The sequence below is a fragment of the Morus notabilis genome, unplaced genomic scaffold, assembly GCF_000414095.1.
Source record: "Morus notabilis unplaced genomic scaffold, ASM41409v2 Scaffold314, whole genome shotgun sequence".
NCBI classification, from domain to species: Eukaryota; Viridiplantae; Streptophyta; class Magnoliopsida; order Rosales; family Moraceae; genus Morus; species Morus notabilis.
Window position 1 is genome coordinate 50,445 of NW_010360279.1, and position 12,260 is coordinate 62,704.

General features: G+C 45.5%; 1 protein-coding gene across 1 annotated transcript; it reads left to right on the forward strand.

The window, feature by feature from the left end:
* The first annotated feature begins 619 nt into the window (after nucleotides 1–619).
* Nucleotides 620–1,434, forward strand: LOC112091242. Its single transcript, XM_024164331.1, has 2 exons — nucleotides 620–1,095; nucleotides 1,143–1,434. Exons 1-2 carry the CDS (start codon nucleotides 620–622, stop codon nucleotides 1,432–1,434), a joined length of 768 nt encoding a protein of 255 aa, XP_024020099.1.
* Nucleotides 1,435–12,260: the final 10,826 nt, after the last annotated feature.

The following is a 12,260-nucleotide window of genomic DNA, read 5'->3' on the forward strand; positions in this document are numbered from 1 at the left end:
CCTCTCCCCGATAATACAGGTCACCGTCAATCTCACCATATGATGGGCGAAGAGATCCCGACGACCATCTGGAGATGTACACTGGGCACATGCTCTTACACGGTTACGCCGAGGAGATCATGTGCCGAGCCTTTCGAAACCATTTGACGGATTCGGCCCGGAGGTGGTTCCGAACGCTGAGGCCAAACTCTATCTCAAGCTGGGACGAGTTGAAGGAAGCATTTTCCCTCCAATTCATAGGGGTCAAAAAGTACGTCCCCCCAAAGCAGAATCTGACCACGATATACCAAAAGGCAAACGAGTCATTGAAGGAATGGCTCGCAAGGTATGAGGAAGCTGTTGCCACCACGATGGACATAACAGATAGAGAGGTCTTGATGGGGGCCTTATCTAGCATGAAGAAAATTACCCCGTTCAAAAGAGAACTAAATTGAAAACCTCCGTCCAGCTACAGGGAATTTTTGGCGCGAGCGCAGGGGTACATCAACGCTGAAGAGGCAGACGCGAACGACCCCGAGCACCGAACCAACAAGAATAAAGGAACCGAACAAGGGTCGGCGCCAAGCAGGATGGGAAGAAGCATCAAGGTGGAGGAAACGGAGACAAGCAGTCCGCCGCGATGACGAACGCTCCGAAAGCCAAAAAGCCGAGACAAGAGGATACCCGTAAGCCTCGACTGTTCCAAAAGTACGATTCCTACCATGAGTTAACGGTAGGAGTCGAGGAGGTCTTCAACCAGGTCAGCCGCGGGAACTTACTGCGCCAACCGAAAGCAATGAAGTCAGATCCCAGTCGAAGGAACCAGAAGAAATTTTGTAGGTTCCACGGCGATGTTGGCCACCACACCAACGATTGTGCCGACCTCAAGGATGAAATCGAAAGAGTGATCCGCGAGGGAAGGTTACAAGAATTCAAGGCCGAGCGAAGGCCCCGAAATGACGGCCATGGTGGGCAGAATGACGGTCGACGCCGAGAGGAGAACCAGCGCCTGGAGGATCACGAACTCGTCGGCGTCATAAGGACTGTCCTCGGCGGTCCTTATATAGGAGGAGACTCAAGGAGGTCTCAGAAGGACTACGCCCACGAGGCCAGGGGGTTTATCAGGAGTGATTTTGGAGTGTCTCCGCTACAAAAACCTCAAGGTACAGCCACACTGATATGGCTTTTAACGAGGATGACGCTAGTGGGGTTCATTTCCCCCACAACGATGCCTTGGTGGTGGAAGCTATGATAGGAAACCACACCGTGTGCAGAATCCTGGTGGACAATGGGAGCTCGATGGACCTCCTATACTCCGATTGCTTGGAGAAAATGGGGATCCAAAAGGAACAATTGGAGAAAACCTCCAGGCCGCTATATGGTTTCACAGGTGACTCCGTCATCCCTCAAGGGACAATCCGGCTACCCATAACTGCCGGAGAGAAACCTCGATAGGCAACCCCAATGGCCAATTTCGTGGTCATAAAAGGAAGCTCCCAGTACAACGCGGTAATCGGGAGGCCAACCCTTCAAGCGTTAAGAGCAATAACCTCCGTCTACCACCAAAAGGTCAAGTTTCTCACCCCAAATGGCGTAGGGGAAATAAAGAGCAACCAGTATGAAGCTAGGGTTGCGTACTCTGACGCCCTGCGCGGATATGACCAACCAGGAAGACAGGAGACAATGGTGGTTCACCAAGGCCTTGTCGAGGATATAGATCCTCGGATCCAAGAGGAAGTCACATGGTCTCAACCTGTTGAGCAGTTGGTGGAAATCCAAGTTGGTGAAGGCTAGTCCACCAAAGTGTTAAAAGTGGGCTCAAGCTTAGCCCCATCACTTAAAGATGAGATCGAAAACTTCCTCAGGAAGAACCTAGATGTCTTCGCCTAGAATCATTCAGAAATGGAAAGGATCGATGCTGAGGTAATATGTCACTCCCTAAACGTCGACCCCTCATATCCGCCCAAACGATAAAAACGTCGACCGATGAACCCCGAGAGGTATGAGGCGCTGAAAGAAGAAGTCAACAAGCTGATCAATAATGGGTTCATCAGGGAGTCCCATTATCCTCATTGGGTATCAAACCCCGTTCTAGTGATCAAGCCCAACGGGAATTGGAGGACATGCGTCGACTTCAGCATCTCAATAAAGCCTGCCCAAAGGATGGCTTTCCACTCCCTCGCATAGACTAGATGGTCGACGCCACGGCAGGACATAAGATGCTGAGCTTTATGGATGCTTACTCCGGATACAACCAGATCCCCATGCATCCAGCCGACGAGGAGCAGACATCCTTCATAACCGACAGGGGCCTCTACTGCTACAAAGTGATGCCTTTCGGCCTAAAAAATGCAGGGGCTACCTACCAAAGGCTTGTGAATACAATGTTTGCTCAACAGCTCGGCAAAATAATGGAGGTCTATGTTGACGATATGCTAGTAAAAAGTATCAGGGCCAGCCATCACGTCAATCATCTGGGGGAAATGTTTGGTGTGTTAAGAAAATACCACATGAAACTCAATCCCCAAAAATGCGCCTTTGGAGTTGGGTCGGGAAAATTCCTCGGCTTTATGGTTAGCAACCGGGGGATTGAAGCTAACCCCGAGAAAATCAAGGGCCTACAGGATATGTTGTCCCCAATAAAGCCAAAGGAAGTGCAAAGATTAACAGGATGTGTCGCTGCCTTAAATAGGTTCATATCAAAAGCGACCGACAAATGCATCCCCTTCTTCGACGCTTTAAAGGGAAGCAAGCGCTTTGAATGGACACCCCAATGTGAAGAGGCCTTCCAGAAATTGAAGGAGCATTTGGGCAAGCCCCCAATTCTGTCAAAACTAAACATCGATGAGGAGCTTAGCCTATACCTCTCTGTATCCCAACACGCCATAAGTTCCGTGTTAGTAAGAGAAGAAAAGAGGGTGCAGCTGCCAATCTACTACGTGAGCAAAAGGCTCCTTAACACCGAGTCAAGATACAATGAGATGGAGCGCCTAGCCCTCGCCCTGATGGTAGCTTCAAGAAAGTTTCGGCACTATTTCCAGTCTCACACAATACGGGTTCTCACAAACCACCCGCTGAGGCAGGCTCTACAAAAGCCCGAAACTTCCGGTCGACTCCTCAAATGGTCGGTAGAATTAAGCCAGTTCGACATAAAGTATGTGCCAAGAACTACGATCAAGGGCCAAGCGCTCGCTGATTTCCTGGCCGAGTTCTCTCATAGGCCAGCTCCCGCCGCATCTGGAGAAGTCGAGGTTATAGAATGGAAGCTCTACATGGATGGGGCATCGAGTGAAAATGGGTCGGGAGCTGGCGTCCTGTTAATCAGCCCCGAAGGCCACAAAATTACCTCGGCGGTCTGATTTAAATTCAAGGCATCAAACAACGAGGCGGAATATGAAGCACTAATTGCCGGACTGCGGTTAGCCAGCCACCTAAATATCAAAAGACTCAGCGTCCTCAATGATTCTCAATTGGTTGTCATGCAAGTAAAGGAAGAATACCAAGCACGTGGCGAGAAGATGGGAGCGTACTTAAGAAAGGTAAAAGAAGAACTCGTTAAGTTTAAAAATTACGAGATACTCCAAATACCACGAACTGAAAATGCAAACGTCGACGCTCTGGCAAAGCTAGCATCTTCTAGAGAATCTGACACACTAGGGGTCGTTCCCATCGAGGAATTGGAGCGACCAACTATAGAAGAAAAGGTTAAAGCATTAATTGTCCGAGTAGGTGAAAGTTGGATGACCCCCCTCATCCAATACCTAATGGATGCACAATTGCCAAACGATAAGGACGAAGCCAGATGGATCAGGTATAGAGCTGCTAGGTACTTATTGTATGATGGCTTGCTCTACCGACGAGGCTACTCAACCCCTCTACAGCGGTGTTTGGATGAGACCGAGGCACAAAAAGTTCTCCACGAAATCCATGAAAGGATCTGCGGTAACCACACTGAGGGCCAGTCTTTGGCCCTAAAGGTTTTGCGGCAAGGATACTACTGGCCCACGCTCAAAAAGGATGCTTTTCAGTACACCCAACGTTGCGATAAATGCCAAAGGTATGCCACAATTCTTAGAGCGCCCCCAGAACATTTGACGTCCATTCTCAGTCCTTGGCCCTTCGCCAAATGGGGGGTTGACCTGATCAGGCCATTACATCTTACACCCGGAGGATTTAAGTTTGCAATCGTTGCGGTAGACTACTACACAAAATGGGCAGAGGCAAAGGCCCTAACTACAACCACGGAAGCAGCCTGCACCAAATTCATGTGGGATCACATCGTATGCAGGTTCGGGGTTCCCCACTTAATAGTATTCGACAATGGAAAGCAGTTCGACAACGTCTTAACGCGCAGATTCTACGATGGCTTGGGCATCCAGAAAGATTTTTCAGCACCGATCCATCCACAATCCAATGGACAAGTCGAGGCGGTCAATAAGATATTAAAGTATACCCTCAAGAAAAAACTCGACGATCTGAAAGGGAAATGGGGTGAGGAACTTCCCAAGGTCTTGTGGGCATACAGAATGATGAGCCGAACTACTACGGGTGAGACACCCTTCTCCATGGCAGATGGCGTCAAAGCAGTGCTCCCCATAGAAATTGAAATGCCGACTCTAAGAACCGTCGTCCATAACGACGACGACAACGCGGAAGGCATGAACGGAGAACTCGACTTGTTGGAAGAAAAAAGGCTCGACTCCCAACTACGTCTCGCCGCCTATCAGCAAAGAATGGCGCGATACTACAACAAGAAAGTTTGACAGAGGAGGTTCGTCCCGGGGGACCTAGTACTAAAAAGGGTAACGCAAAGCACGAAACCCAAAAATACTAGTCCCCTGGGCCTAACTTGGGAAGGGCCCTACCGCATAAGGGAAATGCTATGTCCCGGCACCTATGTTTTGGAGGGCCTCGACGGCAAAAAGATCCAACACTCGTGGAATGCAGAACAACTAAGGCTGTACTACCAATAATATATGAAATTCTCGCATATCTCAATTGTACACTCTTTACAAATTGAATAAATTGACATGTTTACAGAAGGAAAAGAATTCACCCCTTAATAACATGTATGCCTAAAAACCAAGGTTATTTAGACAGACATGGGGGACAGGGGTCCATGGGTTAATAAAAAAAAAAAACTTAGTGAAATTCCCAGGAATTTCCTAAGACAACGACCCCAAGGGGCACAATCGACGTCAAATCTTCCAAGGAGGAAAGACAAAGACTTAGTAAAATTCCCAGGAATTTCCTAAGACGACGACCCTAAGGGGCACAATCGACGTCAGATCCTCCAAGGAGGAAAGATAAAGACTTAGTGAAATTCCCAGGAATTTCCTAAGACGACGACCCCAAGGGGCACAGTCGACGTCAAAACCTCCAAGGAGGAAAGACAAAGACTTAGCGAAATTCCAAGGAATTTTCTATAATAAAAAAAAATGACGACCCCAAAGGGTGTAGTCGACGTTAGATCCTCCAAGGAGGAAAGACAAAGACTTAGTGAAATTCCCAGGAATTTCCTAAGACGACGACCCCAAGGGGCACAGTCGACGTCAAAACCTCCAAGGAGGAAAGACAAAGACTTAGCGAAATTCTAAGGAATTTTCTATAATAATAAAAAATGACGACCCCAAGGGGTGTAGTCGACGTCAAATCCTCCAAGGAGGAAAGACAAAGACTTAGCGAAATTCCAAGGAATTTCCTAAGACGACGACCCCAAGGGGTACACTCGACGACAGATCTTCCAAAAAGGAAAGGCGAAGACTTAGTAAGAAAGCAGCAATTGCAAATCAAGGTATAAATTAAAACTGTTGTCTTTTATATATATATATATATATAAGGAGTAGATAAAGTAAAAGATGTCCGGATCAACAATAAAATTACAAAACAAAAGGGAGGCAGGTAAAAATCCTTCAGCCCTCACCGGCAGTCGCCAAGTCTTCGCCGTCACCAGGCGGAGAAACATTGTCGTCACCCGTAGGGGGGAGAGTTATAAAGAAAGCTCAAATCCCACTCAGGACACTCCTTCTTGATCAGGTCGACAATTTGTTGACCCGCAGATTGAAAGTCCCTGGTGCGGATGTCAGTGAGCTCCTGAAAGGCCTTGAACTCCTCAATAACCTCAGCGCGCCTGGCGTCGAAAGCAAATGCAGCTTCTGCCTCAGCTTCCCTCTTCCCTTCAGTTTTCCCTTCAGCAAAACGCTTTCCCCTCAATAAAACGCCTCTCTGCTTCCCTAGCCGCCTCGGACAATTTTCTATCAGATAGGTCCGCCCGCTCCTTGAGACTCGCGATCTCATTTTTCAACTTTTGAAGTTCTTCTTCCAAACTCTCCAGCTTGGCCAAGGCCACGTCCCTCTTCTCGACGGCATCATCTAGCTTCTGTTTGGCGTCGGTGACAAGGGACTGAAGCCTGGCCTCCAGTTCATCCATCTCATTTTTTTGCTCCTCGACCTTGGTAAGGTCAAGGAGGTTGAGAATGGAAAGGACCAAGCTCTGAAAAGTTGAAGGTCAGAAAAAAAAATAAGAGGGAGAAGGGAATCTTACATGGATCTGGAAGGAAATCTGCTTTCACTGACGGTCGACCAAAGAAGATTGGGCGGCAGCAACCCAATGTGGCTCAAGGAAGGACTCATAAAGAGCCTGAAAGATGAGGGAGAAACGAGGGGGAAGTTTCAGCATCGCCCCAATCTCGGCATCAGATATATCCGAGACTTGGAACTTGGGGTCCATAATTTTGGCCCCTGGAATAAGCACGCGCTCTCTTGGTGCCAACGGAATGTCGACGTCGGGAATAGGTACCGTCGGTGTCCACTTTTCTGCCACCGGCATTTTTTCCCTGCGACTCTTTTTTCACACAAGTTTCGCCTCTGACCCCGAAGGACCCTTGGTCTTTCTACTCTTTGGGGCGTGGGAAGAAGAAGCTTTCTCTTTTCCTTTTGACTGGGGTGGATGGCTCGGTGGGGGCTGTTGGTCTGATGGCGGCTGCTGGCTCAGCCCAGACTGCTGGCTGCCAGGAAGTTGGATCCTCAAAGATGCCATTTCTACAGGAAACGACGAGGTTAAGATATAGACAACATTGGAAGAGCCCAAGTCACAATAAAGAAGGGCGTTGAAAGCAAAGAATACCTTCGTCGTTTAGGTGAAAGTATTGACGGATGGTGTCTAAATTAGCGGGGTCTGGGAGATCAAGAATTAAACCAACATCGCGAAGGTTTTTCTTGGTCAGAAGCGTCTCGATATGGCGAACCTCTGACGAGAAAGAAAAAGCCTCTTCGATCCTCGCTAAGCTGTTCCCAGAGAACTTCAGCCGGTCCTGACTGACTATAATGCGAATGGAATGTCAGTAGAAGGACGAAAAAAACCAAAGTCAGATAAAAGAAAGCCAAGAGACTTACCCATGTTCCTAAACGCCGCCTGCACCTGCCTACGACGGGGCAAGCGGTCGTTGGGATGAAAGTTGAAAGGCCCCCGAATCATGAAGAACATGAGCTTCTACCCATGTGATGACGAGGGAGTGCCCAGTATAAGCTTCCCAAATCTGGGCTGGGACCTCCCGTGACCACTCAAAAAATACCACCCCTCACACTTGGTGACGTGGCATAACTTATACATGAATCGGAACTCATCTATAAGGAGTTCCATGTTGAATCACTGGTGCCATAAAATCCAGGCCCCAGCAAAGTAATACCAGAAGTTTGGCGCCAGCTGAGCGAGGGAAATGCCGTAAAAGTGGTAGTAGTCTTTTACAAAGGGATGAACTGGAAGGGTCATCCCCGCGGTAACAGCTCTAGTATAGACCAGAAGATATCCGGTTGGCGGCATACTGGTTCTAAAATGTACGTCCAGAAGAAGGTATTCAAACCACCTCCCGTCAATGCACCCTTCCTTCACAGCCCGGATGATATCTTTGTTCCGGACCCTCAACGCCACAACGTCGGCCGTGAAGAAAGGCCTATCCGGTTCACCACTGGTGGCAGCCAGAGGGGCATCTACCATCGAAGCGGCCACCCCGCTTACACTGCCCCCCGTGAAGGGGATCCGTTCTACTGCCTCATCCAAAATTCGCTCAAAGCTGTCGAATTCACTACCGAAGCTATCAACTAGTGCGTATCTGGCTTCATATCTAGCCTCGACGTCTTCTATGTCTCTCAGTACGGAATCGACGCTGGTAGATGAAGAAGAACAGGAGATCTCCACCATAGAGGGGGGGGTCTGGGCGGACGACAGGAGAATCCTCTCGACTGGGGGAACTTTGGGCCATTGTTCTGGTGATTAAACAGGCAAGAAGCTAAGTTAAAACCCTAATGTCAAGAGGATGAAAGGATGGTTATTCTAAGCAATGACAACTCAAACGCCTCGACTTGACGCCGACCATTCATATAAGAATAGTAACGGCGAGTGCTCATAGGATTCCAGGCCCAGAACCCAAAAACCAGAAGCACACAGACAACGAGGAGACGATATCCAAAGCAGAAAAATGAAACGGAGTAAGTCTCCCTAGTTTCTACATCCCGTACACTCTTTAGACATATACACAAAGTTCAAACAAAAAATAGAAGGAGCCCGTGTATAAGAGCAGCAGACAGAGGGCGAAAAGGCTTACCGGAGAAGAAGGACTCCCGGGAAAGTCTGGAGGGAAGAACAGTTGTGCGGTACGCCTCAAAAGAGCAGAAAGCACGAACCGGAGGTTGGAGAGGAAGGAGTCCGTCGGAGAAGGCGGCGGTCCAACAGATGCGAAAAGAACCTGAAGTTTTGAAAAAATGGCTCTCGAGTTTGTAGAGGGTATGGGACAGGCATCCTCGACCCTGACCGTCAGATGAAAATCTTAAAAATCCGATGGCCAGGGAAACCTGCCCAAATCTGACGGTGATAAGATAGGGCGGGAAGCAGAGAGGTCGCGATCCAAAGGCCCATATTCGTTCTTTCAAAATAAAGCCATACGTTATCATGAGAAGTCAATCGACGCGACGGTTGCGTTCCCCGAAGGATATCTGAAGTACCCAGGCCATCATTGCAAACGGAGGCTCGGGACTGATTTCCCACACCCAAAGCACGGAAGGGCAACCGAACCTAAGTCCGAGGCCACCCAAAAGGAGCCCTCGACCTGGGGGGTAGCTGTTGTGTGGGAAAATGTGGTGAACGCGTGGACAAAGTATACCGAGACATGTGGCCTTGATTAATCCCCACCAAGCGAGGAACCCTCGATGATTACAGACCCCTCCTATTCCGCTACGAAGGCCCAAGGATGAAGTCCAAGTTAGGGTGACGATCCCTTATGACGCCGACCGATTGCGCCGTCGACACTAAGGGATGAAGATCTCTCGACCGCAGAAAGGGCCATCAAAGAAGGCGATTAGGCTAAGCAGTGCTGACGACGAGGGGAACGTCCTTTAGAGGACGTAACGGATTACGTACAGAAGTGGAGGAGGTCTGCAGGCATTAATTGTAAGTTGTCAGACCGCTCCCACAAGGGACAGGAAAGTATTACGGAGAAGCACAGAGCCGTAATAGAAGACTAATTGGCTGAGTGAACAGTGCTAATTAGTGGGCTACGTCTGGGCCTACCGAAAGAGAGCACTTGAGTGCTTCTAGCTATGAAGGAACCCCCCTGAGCGAAGGAAGCCCAATATAAAATGGGAAAAACCCCCAGCAGGGGGGGGGGGTTCGAAAAACTCTAACTAAGAGCAATTATTGTAAATTGTGACTTATCCAAAAACAAATAAATAGAAGATTACAGTGGATGTAGCTCTAAACTTCATAGAGTGAACCACTATAAATTTCCTTGCGTCATTTATCTATGCGAGATTTAGTAAATACACGCACACACATATCCATCAACTCCTGATACGTTAAACTACACACACACGGCCGGTAATCCGAGGAGAAACCAAGAGGTAATCCGGTCGGTTTTTTATTGGTGAAATTTGACCGTCAACAGGTACCATTCTCCATCCATTATTTGAATTCCCCTAAAATAAAGGATACTGGGAAATATACCAAAGAAATAAAATGACTAATTGACTTTTTCCAAAAGCATTAGAAGTCTAGAATGACTTTTAACTTAAAAGAGAAGCCGATACTTAACTCAGAAGTACCACTTGTCAATTTTCGTGCCACAGAAAATTCGCTTAACCACTCGTCGATTATAAGGCTTAATTACTTCAACTGATTTTTTTTTTTTTTAGGGGAACTGATTTTTGCTATTAAAAAAGACACTTAGTACCCTATGTTATAACGTAATTCTCTTTTAGTATCATGTGTTTTTAATAATTTTAAATTGGTATCTTGATGTTTTAAAAAATTATTTTGTAATACTTTGATGTCATTTGTTAGGATGTAAAATGTCAAATTTACTCTTCTCATTACTTTACCAAAAGCTAATAAATTTAGAAAAAATTCTAAAAAAATTATTCTTAATTTAAAGCATTTTTTATTTTTAAATTTCAAATGTTTAAAAACTTTTCAAAATTTTTCTAGATTTATTATTAGTTTTATGGTTAATTAATGAGAAGTGTAACTTTGTCATTTTACATTCTAAAAAATGACCTTAAAGTACTAAAAACACATTAAATTTTTTAAAATGTCGAGGTACTAATTTAAAATTATTAAAAATGCAAGGTACTAAAAAATAATTATGCTAAAGCATAAGGTACCAATATGAAATTTTCCCTAAATTATATATATAGTAGGTCTTTTGTTTTCCATATGATACTTCTTTCTTTTCTATTGAGTTTTAGCATATGATAATTAAATGAAGATGTAAAGCTAGAGTACACATGAAACTGGAGTGTTGTAGTTTCTATTGTTGGTTTTTTCATGCAAATGAATTGCATATTGCTCAACTGAATATAGATTATCCACGGCTCCTATGGTTCTTTATTCAAGGGAACGGAGTCAAACATTTTGAGAAAGTATTGGAATATTAAAAGAGGTGTGTGTGTGTGTGTGGCCAATGGCCAACTATTATTTGGCGCTCCTCTGTTGTAAACATAAAATCTAAGTTTTATTGCTTTATATCATTATTTATGTTGTTTAAGCTAACATTATAATTGGCATTTTAAGGGAGCATTGGTTGCTGAATATCATTGATACAGACAGTGAAGCAATATAGTTCCTTATTCCAATTGGATTTAGAGTCCCTAATCGCATGAAAGAAGTCATTAACTTGTAACTTTTCATCGCTTCTAATATATATAGCCAAAAAATCCTTATATTCATATGTTTGCACTAATCTTAAGATATATGTTTATTTACTCTTTTTTTGTTTCAAAATTATATATCTTGTAAATCTAAATTGTATAATGTTTTTTCTAATCTGCTAAATTGCATAATGTTGCTTTGTTCATATGCATTTTGATGGAAAACAAACTCATTCACAATAGGAGATTGATGAAATTCAAGTAGAATGGGCAAATAGTATCAGCAAAGTCCTGTTAGCTGCTGCACTAGAATGAATTGATCTATCAAACTCCTTTCTAGACATTGAACTAGAGTGAAATCTAGCCTTAGTTTTACTCGGTACTTTGTTGAAACTACGAACCTCTTGTCTCTCTTTGTTTTTTTTTTGTGTGCAGATTTCGCAGATTAAAAAGTGCTAAATCCGCAATCTGATCCAAACCTTCGAATTAGGAAAATTTAAATCCGTGTCCAATTTAAAACTTTTTATAATTCAAAACTTCGGATTGAATTGAATTTCACGGATTAATCAGATTGACGATTGACGTCAACACCTTTAATATAAACTTTTCTGATGTTATCAACATAATTGATCACGTAGTCAGAAAAGAGAACCACCCTAAACCCTAAACCCTAAACCCTAAACCCTCAACCCTAAACCCAAAACCCTCAACCCTCAACCCTCAACCCTAAACCCTAAACCCTTAAACCTTAACGCCCTAAACCCAAAAGTCTAAAACTCGAACCTAAATCCCTAAGCCCTTAACCCTAAATCCCAAAATCCTAAACCCTGAAACCTAAACCCCGAACCCTAAACCCTGAACCCCAAACCATGAACCCCGTACCTCGAACCTCAAACCTAAAGCCCTAAAACTCTAAACCCTAAAACTGAAATCCCAAACCCCTAACTCCTAACCCCGAACCGAACCCCAAATCCCAAACTGTAACCCCTAAACCTTAAACCCCTAAAACCTAAAACCTTAACCCCTAAACCCTAAACCCCTAAACCCTAACCCCTAATACCTAACCCCTAACGCTAACCCTAACCCCGAGATCCCAATCCCCAAACCCCAGCCCCAACCCTTAACTCCTAAATCACCAACCC